Here is a 22,423-nt window from a genome sequence, read left to right as displayed (position 1 = left end):
CTGAAGGTATAAAGGCGGGTAAGATGCGGTCCTTGCTCCTGGAGTTTATAGTCTAGTGGAGGACACAGGTGCACAGAGCAGTTGGATGAGTACCATGGTAGACTGAGTAACTGCTGCAGCACACAAAAGGAATCAAGTTTTTTGTTCTTTTGGCCTCAGAAAGGAAAGTAGACCTTCAGGGTCGTCTTCACAACTGGATCTCAAAGGACGTTAAGAGGTTATCAGACAGGAGGTAGATGTCACTCTCAATCTGAGACTACATCTCTGCAAAGCCCCAGAGACTTGAAGAATATAAGATGTTTGGGGAGACGTTGCATGGCGTTGACATGCGGCTACTTGAGGGCAATGGTGAGAAATTATAAAGGACCCTGCGAAGGATGCTAAAGACAGGATGTTTTTTCCCGTAGGAGTGGGGACTCCTAGCGGGGTTTGTAAGCGGGGTGCCGATATCAGAACCGTGCTTTGGAAAAGTATAACGAGCGGCAGAGGACGGACAGTGGGAGGAGTCGAGTACCCGGGGACGGCGGTCCATTGCGTTTCTCAACTAGAAAAGGGGAGCAACGGTTCTTCCCCTGCTTCTCGTGGAGCTAATGAGAGTACGTGAGATCACATGTCCCCTGAGCCTTAGAAGAAAGCGTCCAGGTTAGGGCCAGGCGGTTGGAAGTTGAGGCAAGCACAGTCAGCATCCTGTAAGTTCATACTTACTCATGAACATCTTATGTAGTTTGTAAAACGTGTACTAGCCTTTTCTTACAGCTCGATTCAGCTCATTCGTTCGCTCCTCAAGGGCAGGGTCCAGGACATCCTGTGCTGTCCACAACCCGTGGGACAGACACGGATCGTAGAATGAGTCCTCAGCACCTACCTGCAGGTCTGTTGCATGTGGTGTCCCCTCTTAGGCAGACCGCCTGAGACACCCATCAGAGGAAGGCCACAGCACTATTGGGGACTGGTACTAATGTTACATTTCTGGGCTTGTTCTCTAGCAGTGGCCGAAAAGGCTCCAAAGCCCTGTTCAACCACACCTGTGAGTACCAGCAAGGCGCCTTTACCACCTGCCTTGAGTATGGAACCTCCTTATGCGTAAGAGAGGCAAATCACAAAAGTTCTCTGTGTATTAAATGGAAATAACTACCATTTTGCTAGAAAATCACAATCTACAGGTGAAAGATATTGAGTAGAATATATGCGTATGATAATTGTGAATCATATTTCAGAGTTTAGCTAGTCATTTCTTTGCACGAAAGTTGTAAAAAGAATGCTGAAAATGTTATGTTCTATCTTTCCAGTATTATAATTAATGTAAATATAACATGACAACACCCCGGATGTTTTTAATCCAAGTTTTGAGCAATTTCAGTAATATGTGGTCCGATTTTGTAGAGGGGCTTAATCCTATGTCCAAAAGGATATTCGAGGAACATCTATATGTCTTTCTTGTATATCAAGAATTACCCTAGATTTGCATTGGGAGAGCCAGACAGTCTGAAAGCATCCCCTGCATTTGAAGAGCAAGTTCTCTCTCTCTCTCTCTCCCGATTCGGCAGAGGCTGCGATCAGTTCACTGAACACAATGGCGTTTCCTCCTGTCCACACCTAATATAAACCGCAACCAATTCCCTCGGGTCTATTACGTAGGTCGGGGCTGCAAGCACATAAAGTCTCTAGCTCTTGAGACCCTCGTCTTGTGTGCCAGGACCAGGTGCACAGATACGAATACATGTATCTGAAGCCCGGGACAGCTGCTTTGCCAGTGCTTTTTTCCATTTTTCTATTGAACTGGAAAGGTTGAGCAGGCACTATTTCCATCCACTACATCTCAAATGCTATTTTTCTTGTGGCGGAAGAGAATACATTTAATCCCTCAAGCCATTGTTGATGTCTAAACCATTGAGGTTTTCAAGTTCATTACATGAGAGTTTAAAGTAAAAAGTGATATATTTGATTTACCAGAATGCTCAGGGGTGAAACGGTCTGGTTAATTGAATTTTCTGGTTTAGGAGACAGTTCCACCGGACAGACTTTTGTTGTTGTTTTAGACATGTTTCTTAACCTCTTTTAAAAATGTGCCCATCGAATCTTGCTCCTCTCACTGGAAGTTACACAGTGTGTCTACACCCTGGATTCTAACCGGATAAGGTCATTGCAGGGAGTGGGTATTGACTAAATCTAGGCTGAACCTGGGGTACACACTGGGAATTTGCTTTTGGACACTTGTTCGGTTTCTTCTCATTTACCTTCTTCCCTAGAAGCAGAGCATATAAAAGCAAAATTCACTAGCCAAGCGAAGTCTTTGACTTGCTAATCTCTAGCAAGTGAAACCACGACAATCCTGCCTGTGTCATCTGAGAAAAATGTGCTAAAGAATCTTAGATGCAGGAAAACGAGACCTTGCACGTCCAGAGGAAACGAGCGAGTTTGTTCATCATGACCCGTCTGTTCAGTCTGTCCCCTAGCTGAATCAATGTCACAGCGATTTTCAGGGACTCGCTCACCTCTTTGATTCTTCTGTAGTGCACGTCTTAGGTTCTGTTTACAAACTATCGAAGATTCTTGGTGGTGAATGGAACTGCTTTACACGTTTTCCATTAGTTACCCTTGGATGATATAATTATCCAAAGGGGAACTACGGTCCATGGCTTCTAAAAGAGACCTTTTGGCACTTCCACTGTAATGAATTCATAGTCAGTTTTCTCGATTCATTTTCAGGCAAATATTACCTTATTTCTACTCTCCCAAGCCTTCATTTGTCTTCAGTAGCGACCGCTTATTATCCCAAATGGTGCAGAGAGAGTGAGAACTATATAGAATTACAGCACTGTCACCTCGAGTTTATTTCCTGGATAACATTTTTGGTTTTGTCACACAGTTAATGGATTTGTTTCTGTTAATGAGTAGGGCCTTTTGACCTAGCCCCTTTCCGCATATATTCCTGTATAAATTCTACATCCAAAGGTGCTGTGTCAGGAGCTCAGTTGGATTTACAGAGGGCAGGACCACCACCGAGTCAATTTGTGCAAATATGGCCCTGGCTCATTTACTTCCTTTTGGAGGGATTTTAAAACCCCATGTATCCCGAATCTTAATAACCTGCAAATTGAAATGATTAAAGTTTCGTGGGTTATTGTGAGAGAGTTCTAGAGAGAAAAGTTGCCACTAGAAAGATCTGTGGTGCTTCATTTTCTAATCAAAAAGGTCTTGAATCCAAATCAGAAAATGGCAAAGGGGGTAGAGGCAGACAGAACACGTGACTAGGCGGCGAATGGGGAAAGACAAGCGAGGGAAGAGAAACCAGACAAAACAGCTAATTTCACCAACATCACACAACTGGAAGGTAAAGGGGGAGTGGACGTGAAGGAGAAGTGTGGGAAATCACAGGAAACCAAAAAAGTAATAGCTCTGGATAGAATGATATCAAAACTGTTTAAGTGATTAAGTTCAAGATCAAGATTAAGTTTAAGATCAAGAAATGATTAAGCTCGTGGGCCACCTAAACCCAAACTCAGGATCAGGCAGTTCCTAACTGCGTGACCTTGGACAGGTCACTCTCCCTATGTTTCGTTTCCTCGTTTGTGAAATAGAAATGATAATAGTACCTACCTCACAGGGTCGCTGTGAAACTAGATCAAGGTAACATATTGAAGGCGCCTAGTACAGTTTCTGGCACAGGATAATCACTTAATAAATGTTGGCTACTGTTTTTATTATATGCCAACAACAGGGAAAAGCCAAACCATACTACCAGCTGCTTCCAAAATAACTAGAATCGAAGTAAAGAATTATAAGAGCTATGCTAACACTAAAAGAGAAAATAGGTATCTGAGCAAGTGTTAGGGAGGTCCAAATAAGAAAAAACTGGAATTCTATAATTCCAACTGAATTCTGTAATACTGGGACTGAAAAAAAAATGATGGTTGCAAAACCTTTGTCAGTAACAATTAACCTGTCGAACAGTGCAGGTATTTGGCTCTGCCCAGGTGAGGTAGCCACCTGATGTTTTCCATATATGTCGTCATCCAAGAATCCTTGATCTCTGGCCTAATGGGCCTAGAACCAGCCAGTGCACGTGAGCAAACGCCCTTGACTGAGCCCTGCACTTTACTGAAGGATTGACTACGTGCTTTACAGTTCATGGGGCATTTAAGAAGCTAGATGTTTGTTTCTGATGAAGAAAGCGATTGCCTCACCACAAAGTTGGAGACACATTTCTCAAAGTTTTCGGACATGTGTTTGCTAAACCTGGTCTCTCCTCTGGGATGATGTGAGAGACAAAATGCACTGGGCAACCGAGAACATTTATGCAATGGGGAGGACATTTATTAATGAAGACTGTCTCCGAGGAAAGGAAGGGGCCTGGGGTTTTCATAGAGGCAGGTAAACAGCGGAGTCATCTGAGTCTTTGGGAGTTGTTTGGAAGGACGGAGCTGAGTCTTATCTCAGGATGATGCACCAGGGTAGGAAGGCCCCTCACAGGTGGCCTTTTCCTGGGAAGCACAGGGGACATATTCTTAACCATCTCTGATTTCTGAGGAGCACAGGGCTCAACGCAACTGCAAAACTGCCATTTTCCTCTTTTGTTTCAGACAGATGTCATTCAGTGCTGAGCAAGTCAGAGGTAATTATAAACCTGAGTAGGGTAAAGCAAGGTCTAAGAAATCGTCTCTTGAGGACTCTTGGCATTCCTGTAAAACCAGTTGAAACATCTGTTGAGAGGTGGTGGCAAAAATCAGTTGTTTTAGGGTCTTGCAGATCAGGCCTCTTCAAAGAGGGGGAACTAAAATGAAAAAGATACTAACATGAAAGGTTCGATTACAGTAAAGAGCCGAGAATCGAACTGAAGGTACCGGTCAAGTGGATTCTGTGACATCAGGGGAGGAGAATCCTTCCATCTGCAGCAGCACTCATGGAGCTGGGTTGTCGCTGCCCTCAAGGGCTGTCCATAGTCTAGGTTGTCCCTCAGGGAAGGACTTCTGTGACACAAGTAGGACCGAAGTGTCCTACGATAGATGATTGGGTAAAGAAGCTGTGGTACATGTATCCAATGGAATATTACTCAGCCATAAGAAGAGATGAAATACTGCCATTTGCGACAACGTGGATGGACCTCGAGATAATCATGCTAAGCGAAATAAGCCAGACTGAAAAAGTTGAAAATCACATGTTATTACTTATACGTGGGATATAAACCTAAAAACAACAAATGAACAGGATAAACAAACAGAGACTCATGGACATGGACTATAGACTAGTGGTTACCAGAGAGGAGGGGGAAAAGGGAAAGGGGGAGGTAGACAGGGTAAAGGGGGGTCAAATATGTGGTGACAGAAAGAAATCTAACTATGGGAGGTGAACACACAGTGTAAATATATATATGCCTTACTGTTAAAGTGTACAGCTGAAACTTATTGGATTTCATTGACCAATGTTACCATAAAAATAAGTAAAAGAAAAAAGAAAGAAAATTAAAAAAAAATAATAAAGCAAAGTTGAAACCAAGTTAACACTTAAAAACTTAAAAATTATGACTTCAAACACTGTACTGCAGTATTCTAATATCTGGCAAAGCAGCAGGACTCTGCCAAGTAGAAACACATGGCCCGTGAGGATGCTGATGAATCTCTAGGAACTTCCTGTACAGCATAAATTTCTGAAATGTTTATATTAATGACATTTTGCCTATACCCGTTTAACCCGGGGGAGGCCGAGCATCTCTTCTGATTTGGCAGCTCTTCCTGTACAGCTCATCAGTAGTAACGTATCAGACAAACCTAATTATTTCTAGCATTTTCATTTTTATAAAGTGAAAGAAGCAATTCTTTGTGATATTCCAGTGGCCCTATGGGATACGATTAACATAAGATGGCGGGTTATAGAAAAATAATATTTGGTTCTCCATTTAACCAAAATGATGATAAAAGATTTTAAAAGTGAACATAGGAGACAATACGATTGTAAAGAACCTCAGGTCTTTCCTAAGTGAGAAGACTGCTTTCTTAAATAATCAAGAACATAAAGTCAACATAAACCATAGGTTATTCTAGTAAGACACAGAATCTTTGTTAGAAGATGACTTAGATGGTAAAGCCAAACCTTTACAACCCATTATTAAGAGAAGACCAATCATCCAAAAAAACCAACAACAACAACAACAACAACAAAACGGTTATTTTAACAGAGAAAACCAAATTATAGTTTTGCACCAGAACAGTATTTGATGCTAAAGATCTTTTGGCGATTTTATAAATAAACCCATATAACCGTAGCCAACTTTGACCTTGACAAATAAAATTCCCTTTCTGGGAACCCTCTACCACTTTCTATACCCATAGAAATATCTTATGGTACAACTTCTCTAAGTAGCAGAGAAGCACGTGTTCATGAGCGCACCGAATATATATAGTGCCTGTGTAGCATGTCAAAATAAAAAGCAAGAGCACATACACTCAAAATTATGCTGAGCAAGTACTCTGTTAGAAATGATCTAGGTATCTAGTGAATACCCAGTAATTAACTCAGTTACTGTCAATCCAAAGTTTTAAGTTACTCGAAGATCTTGTAAATTATCTTCACGCTGACGTACTATAAAACATAAGTACTGTTGAAATAAAGTTGGTCAGAATAATGAGTCAACTCGGTTTAACAAATTTATATTTGTCACGGTCTCAAACATTTAGTAGAAATAATGTTAGCTCATTCATTCAGTCAACCTGTATAAATTTTGGAAGACTATGCCCAAGTAGAATAAAATTCTACATGTATGTTATACTTAACACCGATAAATCGGAAAAGACAGTGGATTTCGGTCAACCAAAAATGTTAGTCTTGCTTGCCAAAGATTTACCTAAATTATGTGAATTCGAATTCTTATAACATTTGGGTTTTCTTTATAGGGGTACTGTTTTGGCACATTAAAAGTCTTGAAAGTTCAGTTTCCTTATTTTCATGGAATCTTAGGACTGTTCTGTTTCTCTAAGCCCTCATTTATTTCTTAAATCAACGAGAATAGAACTCCATTAACAAAATATTAGGAAAATACTACACACGAAAGCCTTTCTGAATTGCAGACATCATCATCACTATTATTCAGGAGAATGTTTTTTAATGAGGAACAACTCAAAGAAAAGGAAAAGAGCTAGGAGTTTTATAGAGTCAGGTAAACAAGGAGGTCATCTGCGAGCCTAAAGGGCTTCTTGAAGAAGCACAAAGATGGTTCTTCCCTTGTAGTATGCCAGGGCATTGTGGTCCTTTGGGTTGACCATTCCTCAGAACACAAAATGGAGGGGGAGCGGGCGGTTCCTTAACCATCACTGACTTGTAGAAGCATGATTTCTAGAAGCCTTACAAAGTTTAATACCGTCAATGAGATGACTCCGCCTTGTCGGTTTTGTCTATAGAATTTTTCTGTATTCTCCTTCATGTGCCGTATTATTTCTGTTCGCCTTTTTGGTTTGTTTCTCGTTCGTTTTGGTTTTGTTTTTCTGTGCTTATGACTTGGCTCCGTAACTTAACCGTAGGCTGTCTGAGGGAAGGAAGTGTGTTTTGTATTGATTTGCATTTCTCCTCCTCCCTGTCACCCCCATCTCGTTGCCTAACAGTCACCGAAAAGTTACTGATGTTCAGTAGGAAGACAAATTATCTCTTTTTTGATCTGCTAAGACGGTAGACTTATAAAATGTAGGTTTTTCATAATTGGAAAACAGTACCTGAGAACTTTCAAAGTCACATATTTAACTCTTATTTACAGAAAATTCGTGGATGGACAGATCTTTTCCTCTAATTGGCTTCTTCCTGATTGCACACCTAAAGCCAAGCTATTCTTTTGGTGTATGATCACCAGGTTCACCTTTCTGAGCAAAGTCAGTGTCTGATGACATTTTTACCAACTTCCTGTTCACCGATGTACCTGTCTCATTGATTCAGCCTGTGAACCAGGGTATTGTTCAGCATATGAAACGTTATTCTAGAAGAGATTTCCTGAAGAAGTTTATGCATTGTGTAGGCACTGGAAAGATCTTAAAACTCATAATAGTAAAGATGCTATTTTAAATGATGCTCGTTCCTAGAATATTGTAAAACAGGGAGAAATTAGGGGGAGGGGGAAATGGGCCGGATATTTGAAGTGTCTGTGGAAGCAAAAGAAACTGAAGCATGTAGGATGAGGCCCTAAAAATAAATGATAATATACTTTCGATGATAAAAAATGTTCTCGTACGTCTACTCAGCAAGGCTTAATGGAAGCATAATGAAAGAGTCGGTATATGTTGACAGGAGGTTAAAGTAACGTGGTATCGCCGATAGCAAAAATGGTCAAGGACGCCAGTGAAGTCAATGAAGACAATTTAAGTGAAGGAAAAAAAATCACTTTAAAAGAGGCCGCTTCAGTCTCCATTGTCATAATTACATTTACAGAGAAGCAGCCGCGTTATGCTGCCCAGGAGGTTATGCTTTTGGACATTGTACACTCCGCTTTTATGAGCAACAAGTGCCAAGAGTTACTCAAAAACCCCCAAACTTTAGGTTATGTCATAGGGTCAGTACAGAGAATGCATTCTCCAACATCTTCTACATCTAGATTCTACCTTTCTTAAAGTCCTAGAAGTGATACTCACTGTCATTATGATGTGCCCAGGGTACTACAGTTTTTTCCTGAATCATTAGAGAAAGGTTCTGTTTTGGTGAATATGCTTATGAAACTGTAATTCTTTGGGAATCTGGTGAAGGGAAAACATTAGACATTGACCTCGATATGTAGCTTACCAGAACACTTCATTGCCCAATCATTTGGAGGCATTTACTGTCCAGTCTTCGTAGGTAGTTTTGTTTTTCTTCAGGGGGATCGTAAGGGTTAGACCCTTGGCGTAGAGATGCCCTTGGATTGCCATCGGCCGTTGGCTGTAGCGACTTATTTTCTTGCAGAGATGAAGCATCTGGATTTTGTTATCTCAATGATGCTGTCCTGGGAATATTACGGTTGCGACGGAAATTTGACCGTATTCTCTATGTGGATTTGGATCTGCACCATGGAGATGGTAAGTCCTTCGCTTTCAAAGGTGCTTTGCTGCTAGGACAACAGATTTTTATCGGTAAAGTTGCTTCTAGGCAGCTGGTAAAGGAAGAAATACCTGTCGCGATTGAAATTTTCCTAATTGAGAATCCGAAAGTAGATAGAGCTTATTTTAACTGCTATAATTCCTCCTTTGCTGATGAAGCTGCTTTAAAATACCAGGTTCCTGTAATTTGTCTCCCCCTGTCCTGCAGTAGCAAAGCTCTGGTGGAGAACGCTAAGAAGTGGAGACCTTACCGAGTGTTCACTCCAGCGCCCAGGAGCCTACCCCAGGCCACTGCCACAGCGTCTAAGTGAGATCTGCACTTAGAGCTCAGTCTTGGTGCTTCTCTCCGGATGAAGTAACACTGAATTTTTCACCAAGACAGATACCAACTCACAGAGCAATCGGAATCTGCCGCTTTCTTTGTGTCGCTCAGATATGTAGCCCAGCCCTCCCGTGTGCTTTCCGTGTGCAACGTCGCAGGCACCCACACTGTTTCTCCACCAGATCCTGCGTGCAGCACGCCTTTCCGTGGCTCACTCAGTGCAATTAGCTTAGGCCGTCCCTCCCCTCCCCCGCATGGGTGAGTGCTGCTTCCACGTTTCCCCGGGGGTCTGGGGACACAGACTGACATAATCAAGGCACAAGAGAGGGAAAGGACAGCGTGGGACAGAGGCTGGGGGCAGCGGAGCTGTCGGAACCGAGAAGGCGGGAGGGCGGATGAGCGGCTTAAGGCGGCCGGCTGCTTCGAGAGCCCTGCGCGCCGAGGCCTCGCTCAGAAACCCGCAGGGGTTCCTCGCCGCCTCTAACGGCGACATTTGGCCCACAGCTTGTTTTTCTGTACGGCCAGCGAGCTAAGAGTGGTTTTTTATATTTTTACAAGATCGTAAAGGGAAAAACTGCAATGGGGACCACGGAGTTCGCGAAGCCTAAAGCATTCGCTCCGTAGCCGTAGCCGCTTGGTGTGCTGAGCCTTGGCCTCCAGCCATGCTTCCTTCTCAAACCCGGATGTGTATCTGGGTGACCTGGGGACGTTTTGATAAAATGCAGAGTCCTGGGCCACATCCACTGGAGATTCAGATCAAGCAGGTCTGATAGGGAAGTCGGGGATCCACGTTTCAGTAACAGCCCAGTTGTCCCACAGGCCACACTTTGAAAAACAGTGGTCTCCGTGGGAAAGTCCACGCCGCCTCACCTCTTCTCTCCAGCCTTCTCTCTCATGACTGGCCGTCCAGGCTCCACTCAGGGATCAGCGGACATGTCTCACTGTGCCCAGCTCACACTCTTTCCTAACTTCATTTTGTTTTCTCCTCCCTTCTGGCGTCTCCAAGTCCTCCCCAGGAGTTCAAGTTCCAACAGCAGATTTGCCCTGACCGCTTCCAGCCCAAGTGTCCTCTCCCCCTGCTCGACTGTACCGTTTCCATCACTGATCTGATATTTAACGATATGTGGTCTTCTATTCTTAGTTAAGTCTTCAATCTGTCTGTGTCTTCTCCTCCCGTACAAACTCTGTTCCTCCAGAGCCCGCATCCACGTGTTTACTTACTTCTTCCCGTCCTGCACAGCGGCTCGAACAAACAGAACTCTGCGTGTAGTAGTGGCTCAGGAAAATATTCGTCGCATGAATGAATGGTGATGACATTCAAACTATTAGTATCGGAGTTCAAAAATAGAATCAACTCTGGTGAAGCACGGAAGAACGAAATAGGACTGTCACCTGAAACCGTTCTTTCCATTTGCAATGTTATTTCTCCACCATTTAGAGTTTCCTGTTTTAGCCAACTTTTATGGTGTGTTTCATTTCAGTTTATTTCCCCTCTTCAGCACCTCCCTTCCAGTGACCCCTGCCCCACCTCCACATTCTTACACATTTGGCTTATTTGAAATCTCCCATGATGCCATAAGTAGCATTGCGCGGTGGCTTCGCTCGCACCCCTACCTGCCCTGTCCTCACCTTCTTTGTCTACTGCCTGCCACTCTTCCCTTTCACACCAAGCCCCAGAGCCACCACCTGGCTGTGCCCTTTTCTAAATGGCATTTCTTGGGACAAGAGATGTAAATGCCTACTAAACATATGAAAAGGTGCTCAGCACCCCAATACTCAAATGCAAATGACAATAAGACCCTTCTTTCTGCCCAAGACGAAAAAGAATAACAATGCCCAGCGCTAGTCAGGGTGTAAAATATGGAAGCCCTCCGACCCCACCGATAGAAGTGTAAATGGCTACCACGTTTCTGGGGGGATAATCAGGATTTTCTTGAATTGCCCCTGTTTATACTTCAGTTTCTAAGTTAAAATGCCATTTTAATTGATTTTGTTTTATTTTGTTTGCTTAAATGCTCTGTGCCTCGAGCCTTTAACTGGTTTTAACTGCCTCCCTAGGGCAAAGCGTAAGGCTTGGGAAATTCAAACATACTTGTGATAAACAAATAGAGTTAATATTTTTTTAAGGTCACTGTCAGCCTCTAATGAAGACTGAAAGCAGTAAGTAAATACAGAGACAATTTCTTTATTTGAAGTATAAAAGTACACGAATTTCCTACCGGTCCTTCCATTTTACAGATGGATTATGTGAATACAGTATGACAGTATGTGATTTAGGGGGAAAAGTGCGGAGGTGGGCAGCGTGTTTATTTGAATGACTAGCGACTTGTAAGGCTTACGTCTTCTATCTCCCAGGCCTCCTCCATTCATTTTCTGACTGTTTCAATGGAGAGTCCTTTGTAGAAAAGTACCGCCCTCCCCCCCATCCAAACACACACAGTCTTTCTCCAAGCTTTATAAGTCTGTTATAAAGCTGCTAGCAAGGAGAGACAAGGCCAGGGCTGCTTTCAGCCTTCTGTGTTTTCGCTAGAAAGAGGTACTGTGACTTATTTACTACATACTTTGGGAGAACTGCATTTATAACCGAATCTGTAATCACAGAGGCGATGTACAATTAGGTTTTCACTATATAATGCCTACTGTTTGTATCGGTCGTGTTTCTCAAAGCGTTGCCACATTGTACTAAATCCGAATAATTTAACCAGAACCACTAAAACCAAACAGAACATAAAACTTGCAAGGCGATGCCAGACTCCTGTCTTTGGCTCCGTTGATGATGCCTCGGTTTGGAGCCCGAGCCTTCCCTGCCCTTTTAAGCAGGTTGTCTAAGAGAACCTGGCATCCCACTGCTTGGAAAGCAGAAGTCCACTTATCATTTGCCATGAAGTTGTAGAGGGACCCCCAAACGTCACTTGGGGCCAAAGTTCTGCCGCGTCCTGTAATGACAGAGATCAAAGGCCAGAGGGTTCTGTTACTTTTATTCCTCAGCTTTATTATTGCTACCTTCTCGTCTCTCTTCCTTCCCACAGCTGCTTTCTAGAGTTTCAGTTGTTGAAAACAGGACTTGCGCACATGAAGTGATTCTTCTGCTGTTTCTTTCTCTGGTAGGTGTGGAAGATGCCTTCAGTTTCACCTCCAAAGTCATGACGGTGTCCCTGCACAAATTCTCCCCGGGGTTTTTCCCAGGCAAGTGATCTGTGTGCTCAGTATTGCATTTGAGGAATAAACACTGCAGTTCTTCTATGCATTTCTTATATCTCGTATGTGTATAGTTCCGTGCTGTTAAAACCTTCCTGGTGCTACGCTATGCAGAATTTTAACACAGGTCATTTCAGGTGACAGTGATCAGAGGAATGTATTGCTGTTTCTTACTCCAGATGACTTTTATGGACTGTCGACAGACAGCTCACTTACGCTCGCCGTACCCTCAGGTACCCCGTGCGAGTCCCAACACCCTGGGAATGGCAATGATCTGTTAGTACGGTGTCAATCTCAGCTATCTGGGAAGCCAAGCAAACGAGTTAATCTCTCTTTTTTCCAGCAAGATGGAAACCAAAGGTTTTCCACTTTCTTGTAATTTTCCCGCTTCCCCGACGTTGTTTACCACAGTTACTTCTCCATATGGTTTTTCTTAATTTCCTCCCCTTAGAAACCATCACAGGATTGTCCTCCTAATTGACCTTTTGGTCTCCCGCATTCCTATCATGATTCTGCTGTCTTTTACAGGAACAGGTGACGTGTCTGACGTCGGCCTAGGGAAGGGGCGGTACTACAGCGTGAACGTGCCCATTCAGGACGGCATACAGGACGAGAAGTATTACCACATCTGCGAGAGGTACGGCAGCGACGCTGAGCCCGTCTCTCCGAGTTCTCGTTTTCAAGAAACAGGTTGGGAAAAGCCAGTGTACACCCACGTAGCTTTCATGCACTGTCACTTATGCTTATTTGATCAGTAAGCATCCCCTCTGTGCAGAGGCAGGTGTTTGGCCCAGAGCTGCCTGGGCAGTCCGTTGTCACCTACTCTCTTAGCTAAAACGTCCATGCGTGTGAGCTCATTCACCTGGGGGCTCCTTTTCCGGCTTCCGTTCCGGAGACCTGCTTCCATCCACTGGTGTGAATCTTAGCTCTTTATTCTGAGTTCTTGAGTTCTATCTGTTGGGTTAGAATTGGACTCAGAAACCTGTTCTCTTTCCATTCTTATCGTATTAAATTATAGCCACTTGTACGTAGTTTGTTGCCCACGTGTAGACCCTTGGGGCTGAGAAGCCTTAGGGAATTGGGGGGCTAAACTCAGAGTCACAGAAACCGAGATCGGTCAGGTGCAAAGTCACTGCTAATGTTGGCAGTAGACGAAGTGAGCGTGCATACAAGTCAGCGAGTCTGAGTCTCTGTTCCTTAAGTGATGGGGATCGAGTCTTTGGATCCCTCCCCCACTCAGCTCAGATTTCTCCCAACCCCTGGTGGAAATGGAGTGCACTGGCCATCATCACTGGCAGTTGTGTAAACAAAGTCGAGTATTAAAACATAAAAAGCTTCATGCTTCAAAGGTGCCTCTTAGCTCAAGAGATTTGGCCAAGTCCTCCTGCAGCAGCTCTCGCCTCTTCAAGGTTTTGATCGTGTCCCCTGGCTACCTCTGTATTGTCAGACTGAAAAGGCCTTTTTTTTGGAGCCTGCCATTGATGGTTTTAATTGCCCTTCTTTGTTCCCCTTAGGCTCTGTTCTGTCCTTCTGGAGATGTGCAGATCAGAGCCGCTTACGTAACTCCACCAACGAGGTTGGCCTGTGGTTCTGTGTAAAATGAGAATGATTTTGTTTTTCTCTTAATCCCCTTCTTGACAGTGCCCAACATTTCGTTGCCTTTTATTTTTATTATTATTTTGTTTTATTTCTGTAACAGGAAACTAGGTCGTTCCCCTCAGTGCTCAGTCCACGCGCAGGACATCCTCGAGGCTCTTTTGGGTCTTCATTGAAAGGCCAGCAGCCATCGTCCTAGAAGTATAGTTTGTAATACCCGAACGGGCTGTGTTACCCGTGCCCCCGCCGAAGCTCATGTGCCACTCGTGAGAGCTGCTGAGGCCTTCGATTAGCGCCCCCATCAACTCGGCCTTTCACTGCCTGGAAAAGCTGAGTGTCACCTGCAGACTCGAGGCTTTCCGAGTCCCCACTCCCAAGGGAGTCTACCGCTTACCCTTCTCCACTCACAAGAGTGTCTGTTTCTCCCCTATATTTTCTTTCTTTTTTTTCCCTTGAAACCAGTTCCTACTATATGATAAGAAAAAATATATTTTAAATCCCATGGTAATTCATGTTCAAAAGTAGTCTTGGTATTAAAATTAGTTCGAAGCCTTTTAAAAGCGAGCTTAGCACCGAAGACCCCTGTTCCCGCTCGCGTGCCAAAGTCCCAGACGCTCACCTCTTCTAGTTCCCGGGGGCCCCTTTGCCCGCCGAGCACAGTGAGCACCCACAATCAGAGCTTCCGGGTTGTCATCAGAGGTGCGATCACTTTTCCCTTTGATTTCTTTCAGAAGTCAAGTCTGGTCAGGACGTTACGTGAAGGCGCCTCCGAGTCCGAGGGTACCAGGGAGGCTGCCCCACGCAAACCTCTGTCCCATCTGTTGGACTAATATCTGAAAGTCCTTTAACAGGAAACAGACTTTTCTTCTGCAATTAGAAATAGGCCGAAAATGGAGTTTCGGCACAGCCCCTCCGCACCCTCGCTCTGCCACAGGTGCATGCTTTCACGGCGCTTTTCTTGACAGCAGATTCTGAAAGGGTTAGAGAGTGGCACCCTGCTAACTGTGTCCCTTAGTTCCATCCAGCCACGATGCTTTTGACTACTTCTAGTTTGTTGCTTAGACCCAGACTCGCTTGCACATTTGCCATTTGCCATTATGACCTGTGACCCATCTGCCTACCTCAAAAGATGTAGTAGACATAGCAATGGCTTCCTCATGTCCAAAAGTCCTCCAGGATATCTGCTATCTATCTCCTTTCCATCCTTTTCATCCCGTGAGCCCACTGGTTTTCTGGCTCTCTCTTTACCCGTGATAAATAAAGGCCCTCTTATTGCCAGTTCACTTACAAGATGCTCTAATTTTGGTTTGAGACGCAATTTCTAGTTTGCTCCTGTGAACTGTGTCTCCCTGTGGGGTTCAGGAGCCCTTTTTCCCTCCTTCCCTTACTTCCTTCTTTTCTTCCACCGTTCCTTCCTTCCTTTAAGATTTTCTCTCTCTGCTGTAGCCTTTTTGACAGACCAGATGTAGAATCTTTACATGAATGTTTTCAACACCAAAAGACGTTAGATTCCATTTTATGTAAAAAACAAAATAAAACAAAACAACAATTTCACAGAGTTCCCTAGGTCATGCAATACTAATTTATAAGGGCGAGGGTCAGTGATTCCCAAAAGCTTCCCGTCATTTCCATGGGACCTGCTAGAGTAGGTAGCACTTACTCTTACTCAGAGCCCTGTTTTGACGAGCATCAAGGAGCATCAGCGTGTTCTTCTAAGTATACCTCCTCCTTCGGGAGAAGCTATGGCCACACTACGGGCGATAGAGGGATTTTATACTCTTGATTTACATGGAGGCCCACCGCCACCTCTGCCACGTGCACTCGTACATACAAAGTTTGATGCGACAGGAAGGCTATCTTACCAAAGAGAGGGTCAGCTGGTTCCCGACTTATCTCATCTGAAAGAAGAAATACGACTTTGCCCGTGGTTCTTAACCTGTTTGTGAATTATGTTCAAGTGCAGTGTGAGAGAGTCTATTACCGAAGATGCTACGTGGATGACTTTGGGAGCGTTTATAACTAAGGACTGTGGGAGAGGACAATAACAAGTCGTCCTCGCTGTTGGTTTCAGAGACGTTTCAGTAAGTAGCAGGTTACCACTCCGAAACCTCAAATCTTGCAGGAAGACCAGACTACTGCCCCACTGTGACCTGTCATGACATTTGCAGAGTGCAAAGAAGGCAGTTGCAGCTGTGCTTAAAGTTCTTAGTTTCTGCTCTACCGATCATTTCACAGCCCTAACGGCCAGAAAGCAACTCTTTACTAAACGTCCATCCATTGGTATACATCTCATACGAAAGCTGTATGCATGGTGCTTGCAATGTGTATGGATACAGAACATACTGAAGTGGACAGTTCAGCATTTTGCAAAAAAAAAAAAAAAACCACCCTCACATTTTTTAAAGAAGATTCAGCTATTCCACTTTGTACGATAATTAAGTTCACACACTGCATAAATATTTCACCGAAAAGAAAACACACTGGTAAACAGACTTCTCAATGCATAGGACTTCTGGACGGCTCTGTTATACGGGACCTCTCATTCAACAGTGGTCTTTATGTCCACACGTGCAAAACCAGACCAAAGGGATAATCTTATTCTGGTGAACTAAGGTTCGTAATGGTGGTTATTAAAATCAGAATGTGCCTGTATTTGGTCCTTGGCCTGTTTACCTCGAGTCCTATGTAAGTCCTAAACTTATTCTTTAACCTAAAATTCAAAGAAACCTTTTCCCCCCTTCAAGGACCACTGATCTAAAAAAAAAGTTCAGAGGTCCCAGAAGTTTTAAAAAAGACTGACTTTTTGCCTCCTTTTATAGAAGGAAATATACTTTTTATTTTAAATAATCTTTATGGCTCTTCAATGGCTTTTTTCAAACACTTGCTGTACTGACCATGGGCCTATTCAGAAAGAACTTCTCAAGAACAACAGTGAGCTCATCGAAGGTTAAGGTTTTATTCTTGTGGGGAATTCCTTTGTCTAAAACGAGCTTTGCTGCTATCCATATTTTTCTACATCTATACATAAATGTATACATGTATTTCTGTCATACGTTTATTGTGTGACAATTCTTTTTCCAAGTCATGGCCCCTAAAACACAAGTTCGAGGTGTTTTAAGCACAGGATCCATTCATGTGGGGCTGGGCTCCCGGTTCACCTGTGAAGACACTCTGACCTATAAAAGAATCAAGCACGTCATGTCACCTTATAGGATTTTTAAGACATTCATTATCAAGAGTAAAAGGGGGCTACGGCGCACCATCATAGGGGATTCGTGTGTCTTTAAGTATGACAGGATTGATTCCTTCATTTGGCCGATATTTCTCAAGCGTCCGTTTTACACCTGTCTTGGCCCCACCGTCAGTGCCTGCAGATGAGAAAACTGAAGCTTAGAAAGATGGACTTGCTTAAGGCTGCACAACAAGTAAGTGGTGAAGCCAGAGTCAGAACTCGTCTCGTGTCTGTCTGCCTGTTAGCCGGCAGCTTCATTGTCCCCAAAGTATCATGTGGAAGTATGGAATGTCTTCACGAGGAAAAATTACCATCCCAAAGACTTCATAGAAAATTTTATCTGAGAGGATTGCAGCAAACCCCTACCAAAAGAAACCATTTAAGCTTATGCAAATGAACCACGTGATCTGTAGTATACACAATCCATTGTGTTTAGCTTCCAGGAAGTGCAATTTAGATTTTTGCCACCCCGCCCCCCACCAAAAGAATCTCTTAATCCCAAGGACTTCATTTGTCATTTAATGAATAGGAATTAAGAATAAATATTGCCAGATTTTACTTCTTAGGTTTTAAATTCCTAATTGCAGTTTGGAAACATGGAGATTCTGCAAATCTGGTTTTTCCTTTATTTTCAGGAAAATCCTGAACTTCCTGCTTTAGAAAGTGAGTAGTGACACATGTCATTTTATAGAGGTCGGCTCATGGAATTATCATCCTTTTCATTTTGGCTTTTTTTACACTGGTATTGCTACAGATTTTGAACGTTACGCATTTTTGCAAGTGTAGACATAGTTTATATCATCTCTTGGTCCTGACAGAAGGCTGTGGAAAGGTTGAGATTCTCCATCCATGCAATAAGCTGTTCATCCAACACCGGTGGAATAAAATGAGAACCAAGGGACATCTCTAAAGGACATTTAAGTGAAACGTTTCCTTGCATTATTCACTTTTAATGTTAATATTTAAAGAAGAGATATTTTAATGATGATAGGTTTTTCTTTCATTATAGTGATGTCATCTAGAATTTATCTTCCACGTGGGACTCCACTTCTTATTCAATTTTAGAAGCAGGTAGATAGACCCTCAGCGAATGATTAGAACCTACTCCTTTGGGCTTGATGATATGGCGAAGGCAGTACAAACACATATTTATGCATAAATATTTTAAGCAATACAAATTTTTAAAAATTCTCCATTTGAGGAGAAGGGAGGAACTCTAGAAATGTGCATTTGAGAACAAATAATTCTATAGCCTTACCTTCATCTTCACCGCCACGCTCATCACAGTCTGACAGCTGGTGAAAATTCTTTATGAACTTCTACCTCTTCGGTGAGGTCGCAGCCACATCACTGGCTCGCTCTGGCCCAGGATAAAGGTACCAAGCTGCTAATTCATTTCATAACAGGCCTTGCACTTGAATTCAGCCCTTTGTAAGTGGGATATTTCTCTCAATGCTTTTGTTCCATTTGATAAACTTTTATCCTGCCTCTACGTGGTATGGCAAATACAAAATTGCCTATTGTTTGGGGAAAAATGGATGCCTCAGCCCCTAATTAGGTTTGCTGTTAATGTTAGCACAGGTGGCAAGGAGGTCCGCCCAAGTGGGCTGTTTGTTTATTCCTAGTTTGGTGTGTCTTTTACAATAGTCAAAAAACATTAAGTGCCTAAGAATGTGGGCTCCTTTGGAGGAGGAGACAGAGCCCCGTTACGGAGCTGTCCCGCACCCTCTGCCGTGCCCGTCCTTCATTAGGAGTCGCGGGAACTGTTTTTTTTTTTTCTCCCTCACCTGGTCCTTTGAGCTTTAAATCCACGTGGTTAGAGAGATGGTTCTTACATTCTTCTTCCTTCTTGACCAGTGTCTTTCATGACCAGTTTCGAAGCTCCTGCAGCAAGTAGCCCTGACACCATGACAAGCCCCATCTCCAGCGAGCAGTCTTCACAGGCGCTTTGTTTTCCATTTAAGCCAAGGAAAACAATCTCCTGAAATTCTGTGGGTCCGTTCCGTCACTCTGACGTGCACCTTCTCTGCTCGCTTCTTGTGCTGAATGATGCCTGCCCCTGGAGAAAGTGACCTGATCCCTCCTCAGCGGTCTCGGTCCCGCAGCTATCCAGGGCCAGGTACGAATCTGGAGACTCTGGCCCTTCAGTCTGGCCCAGAAAATCTACCCTTTAAGCTCTGCCTTCACGTGACAGCTTTGAAGAACTGCTCGGACACTGCCATTCACTGGCAGCCGCCAGCACTGCCTCGCTGCCTGGCCGGTCCCGTTGACGTGGGCTGTACGTGTGGAGTGGGACTGGGGTCCCCCAGCTGACGAAGAGGCCCGATGCCATGTTTGGCTGGCTTTGCCCTCTGTGCACTGTCACCCACTGCGCTGTCAGGGAAGGGCCATATCCGGCAGTCTTGACGGAAGGAGCAAAGAAAAGAGTCCTCAAAAACCCGCTCAGATGAGCACCTAACAAGTTACCAGGTGAAAGGGTGTGGCTTGTCTGCCAGGCAGTGAAGGCAGCATGTTTGCCTAGAGACCTTCAAAGTGCAGCTGAGGAGTGAGCTGGGGGCGAGGGGTCTGTGCGCCTGCTCCAGGTGGGCGAGCCGTGGAGAAGAAGGTGATGAGGGCATCAAATATATTAGGGAGGAAAGGACGAAAGTCTCTGTCTCATTTAAATACGAGAACGCCTCACTAAGTGTGATCTGTAATTAGATCACTGAAAAATTTTAAATGCCTTTGCATTACTCTCAAGCACTGGACACACTAAGAATTAGGACTAGACTCACTGCATCATACAGCACCTCGAGGAGGGGCTTGAAGCATCATTTGTAATTAGCGTATCTATTATTTGTATATGAGTGGATGTGCACAAAGTGAATAAAAAGTGTATTCTAAGTAGGACAAACGTTCCCTAGTGCAATCCTGTTTACACTATTAATTTGCTTAGCCAGCCCTTTTTGTGCCAAGATAGATGTATGTAAGAAATGCTTATTTCCTCAGGGAAGAATGAATGGCTTCCCTGTGTTTAGTCCAGTAACTAAGAAGCGGAGCGTCACTTGATTGGCTTGGGGTTTCCAGGATGTGGGGTTTTGAATTTGCATACAGACCAGAGAGATTTCGTACGGAGAAGATCTGGCAGCCATTGCCGGAGACCCAGTTTCCCATCTGGATCTCATTGAAGTGATCTGGATTTCATCAAGCAACAGGACACTTATCCTAAATGATCCACCAGACACTCCAACATAGGCATGTTTAAAATACATCCTGCTCCAGAAAAATAACTGTTAAAATATGATGAGCTGGACTTACTCTATGTGCAGTACTTAAAAGTAATAAAAATGCATTTCTTTTTAAGTCCCACAAAAACCATGCAATATCGAGTTAATGATGAAAGTCAATCCCCAAACTCTTTCTTGCACACCTCATTGTGTGACGGCATTGCAGAGATTTCCAATCATCTGGGAAAGGACATTCTGTTTTGATGAGCTGCACCAGGTGCTAACTATATGGCAGGATTTCAGCTGTGAATCTCAGGGAGGCCCTCCTGGGTAAAGAGGGATGAGGGAAGGGCTAGGGGCATGTTTATTGTTAACCAATCGTTTTTGTCCACTAAGTTCGAAAATCAGAGCCATGGAATTGAAAAAGAAGAGGTATCGGGTATATGGGGAGTGGAGAAACTATGATTAAGAAATGAGAATCAGAAATCCAGGGCCGTGGCTCTGCCTGTACGTGCCAGACTGTGCTCTGCATCAACGGTGGCTTCGTCCGGGCTCGGAGGGCGAAAGCTAAGAGCAGAGATCTTAGGCACAGGCAGGAAATACACATGCGAGTGTCGTGACTACGTTTGGAATGCCTCCAGCGCTCCCCTTTCCCCAAGGGCATCCCCACGCGGGGTCTGCAGAGGCCAAATAGCTATTTGGCTTCCAATCTGATTTTTTGCCTAAGAAATCAGAGAAGTCGGTTTCAATTTTAATGATCCGTTCTCCCCAGCTCTATCTAACAGAAGGGCACTTGCACGCCTGCCCCTTCCTACGGTGCGTTTTGTGTTTGCTGAAAGGGAATAGATTGGCAGCACTGGAAAAGGAATAACTGCATTCCCAGAACAGGTATAGCTGGGCCAAATTCCTGTAGCACTCAGCCGGCCTGACCCAAGGCCATTCATCTATTCACTCTACAGTGGGGACCACTTACTAAGTAAGTGCCTGGTGCTGGGAGGAGATGTTTGCCAGTGTCACGTCGTCTAATCCTCACGATAACCCTGTGAAGGAGAGAATGTTCTGGTTTCACAGAGAAGGAAACCGAGGTTCAGAGAAGCGAAGTGGCTTGTCCACGTTGCTGTGCAAGCACGGGGACAGGTGAGACATGTGCCCCAACGATGACACGCAGAGCGCAGTGCCATCTGCGCTATGACAGTGGTCCTGGTGGCTACAGAGCAGATCAGAGAGTCGTTAGTTAGCATGGCCTTGGAACTCATATCCGTTAACTCTTCTTTTGTTTTGTTTTGTTTTTCAGCCCCCCACCCCCACCCCGCAACAGTATCCGCTCTGGCCTTTCAGAATGAGGTCTGCTGAAGAGCACTGGGTTCTAATTAGGATGAGTGCTCTAATGCTAGCCCTGACGATTCAGGCCGATTCAGGCCGGGCCACTGGGAAGGGCCTTTGATTCTGGATGACTCACCTTCCCCTGGGTGAATGAGAATGGCTTACTTCAAAGACATAAGAAGATAAGTCAGAACACACTGAAAATAGTCCATAGCCCTTTCTGTTGCCAAAGCGACATGTAATTGATGAGTAGAATTACTTAAGACCAGGCGTGTTAGGAAGACACGCCACTTAGAATATGGATCTCTATATCGCGGACTCGGCGATGAGAGAAAAGATGCCCCTATAAAATGTTAAGAAACTGTGTCTTGAAAATGAAGACAGCAAAAGCAATGGGAGGGTTGTTCTTTTGTTTGTTTCTTTGAGGGGTTGGGGATTTAGGGGTTTGACGGAGTTTTTTGTGGCTTTGCAATTTGTGCTTTGTTTTTCTTTTTTG

The 22,423-nt window shown here is 44.0% G+C and overlaps 1 protein-coding gene across 8 annotated transcripts in view; it reads left to right on the top strand.

Moving 5' to 3' along the window:
- The window catches only part of HDAC8 (histone deacetylase 8), a 175,908-nt gene that overhangs the window by 41,743 nt on the left and 111,742 nt on the right, over window positions 1-22,423 (top strand). For 2 of the 8 annotated variants that reach the window (XM_011383351.2, XM_011383355.2), the window contains exons 5-7: window positions 8,917-9,029; window positions 12,481-12,558; window positions 13,099-13,207. In XM_011383351.2, the coding sequence (XP_011381653.1) occupies window positions 8,917-9,029; window positions 12,481-12,558; window positions 13,099-13,207 (300 nt within the window). Of the gene's footprint in view, window positions 1-8,916; window positions 9,030-9,258; window positions 9,458-12,480; window positions 12,559-13,098; window positions 13,261-14,897; window positions 16,546-19,255; window positions 20,292-22,423 lie in introns of those variants that run through there. The other 6 variants (XM_023524981.1, XM_023524982.1, XM_011383352.2 and 3 more) reach the window with 5 other exon arrangements.

This window comes from Pteropus vampyrus, unplaced genomic scaffold, assembly GCF_000151845.1.
Source record: "Pteropus vampyrus isolate Shadow unplaced genomic scaffold, Pvam_2.0 Scaffold515, whole genome shotgun sequence".
In the NCBI taxonomy this organism is placed as follows: Eukaryota; Metazoa; Chordata; class Mammalia; order Chiroptera; family Pteropodidae; genus Pteropus; species Pteropus vampyrus.
The sequence above is the reverse complement of the archived record's forward strand: the minus strand, read 5'-3'. Positions and strand labels throughout refer to the sequence as shown.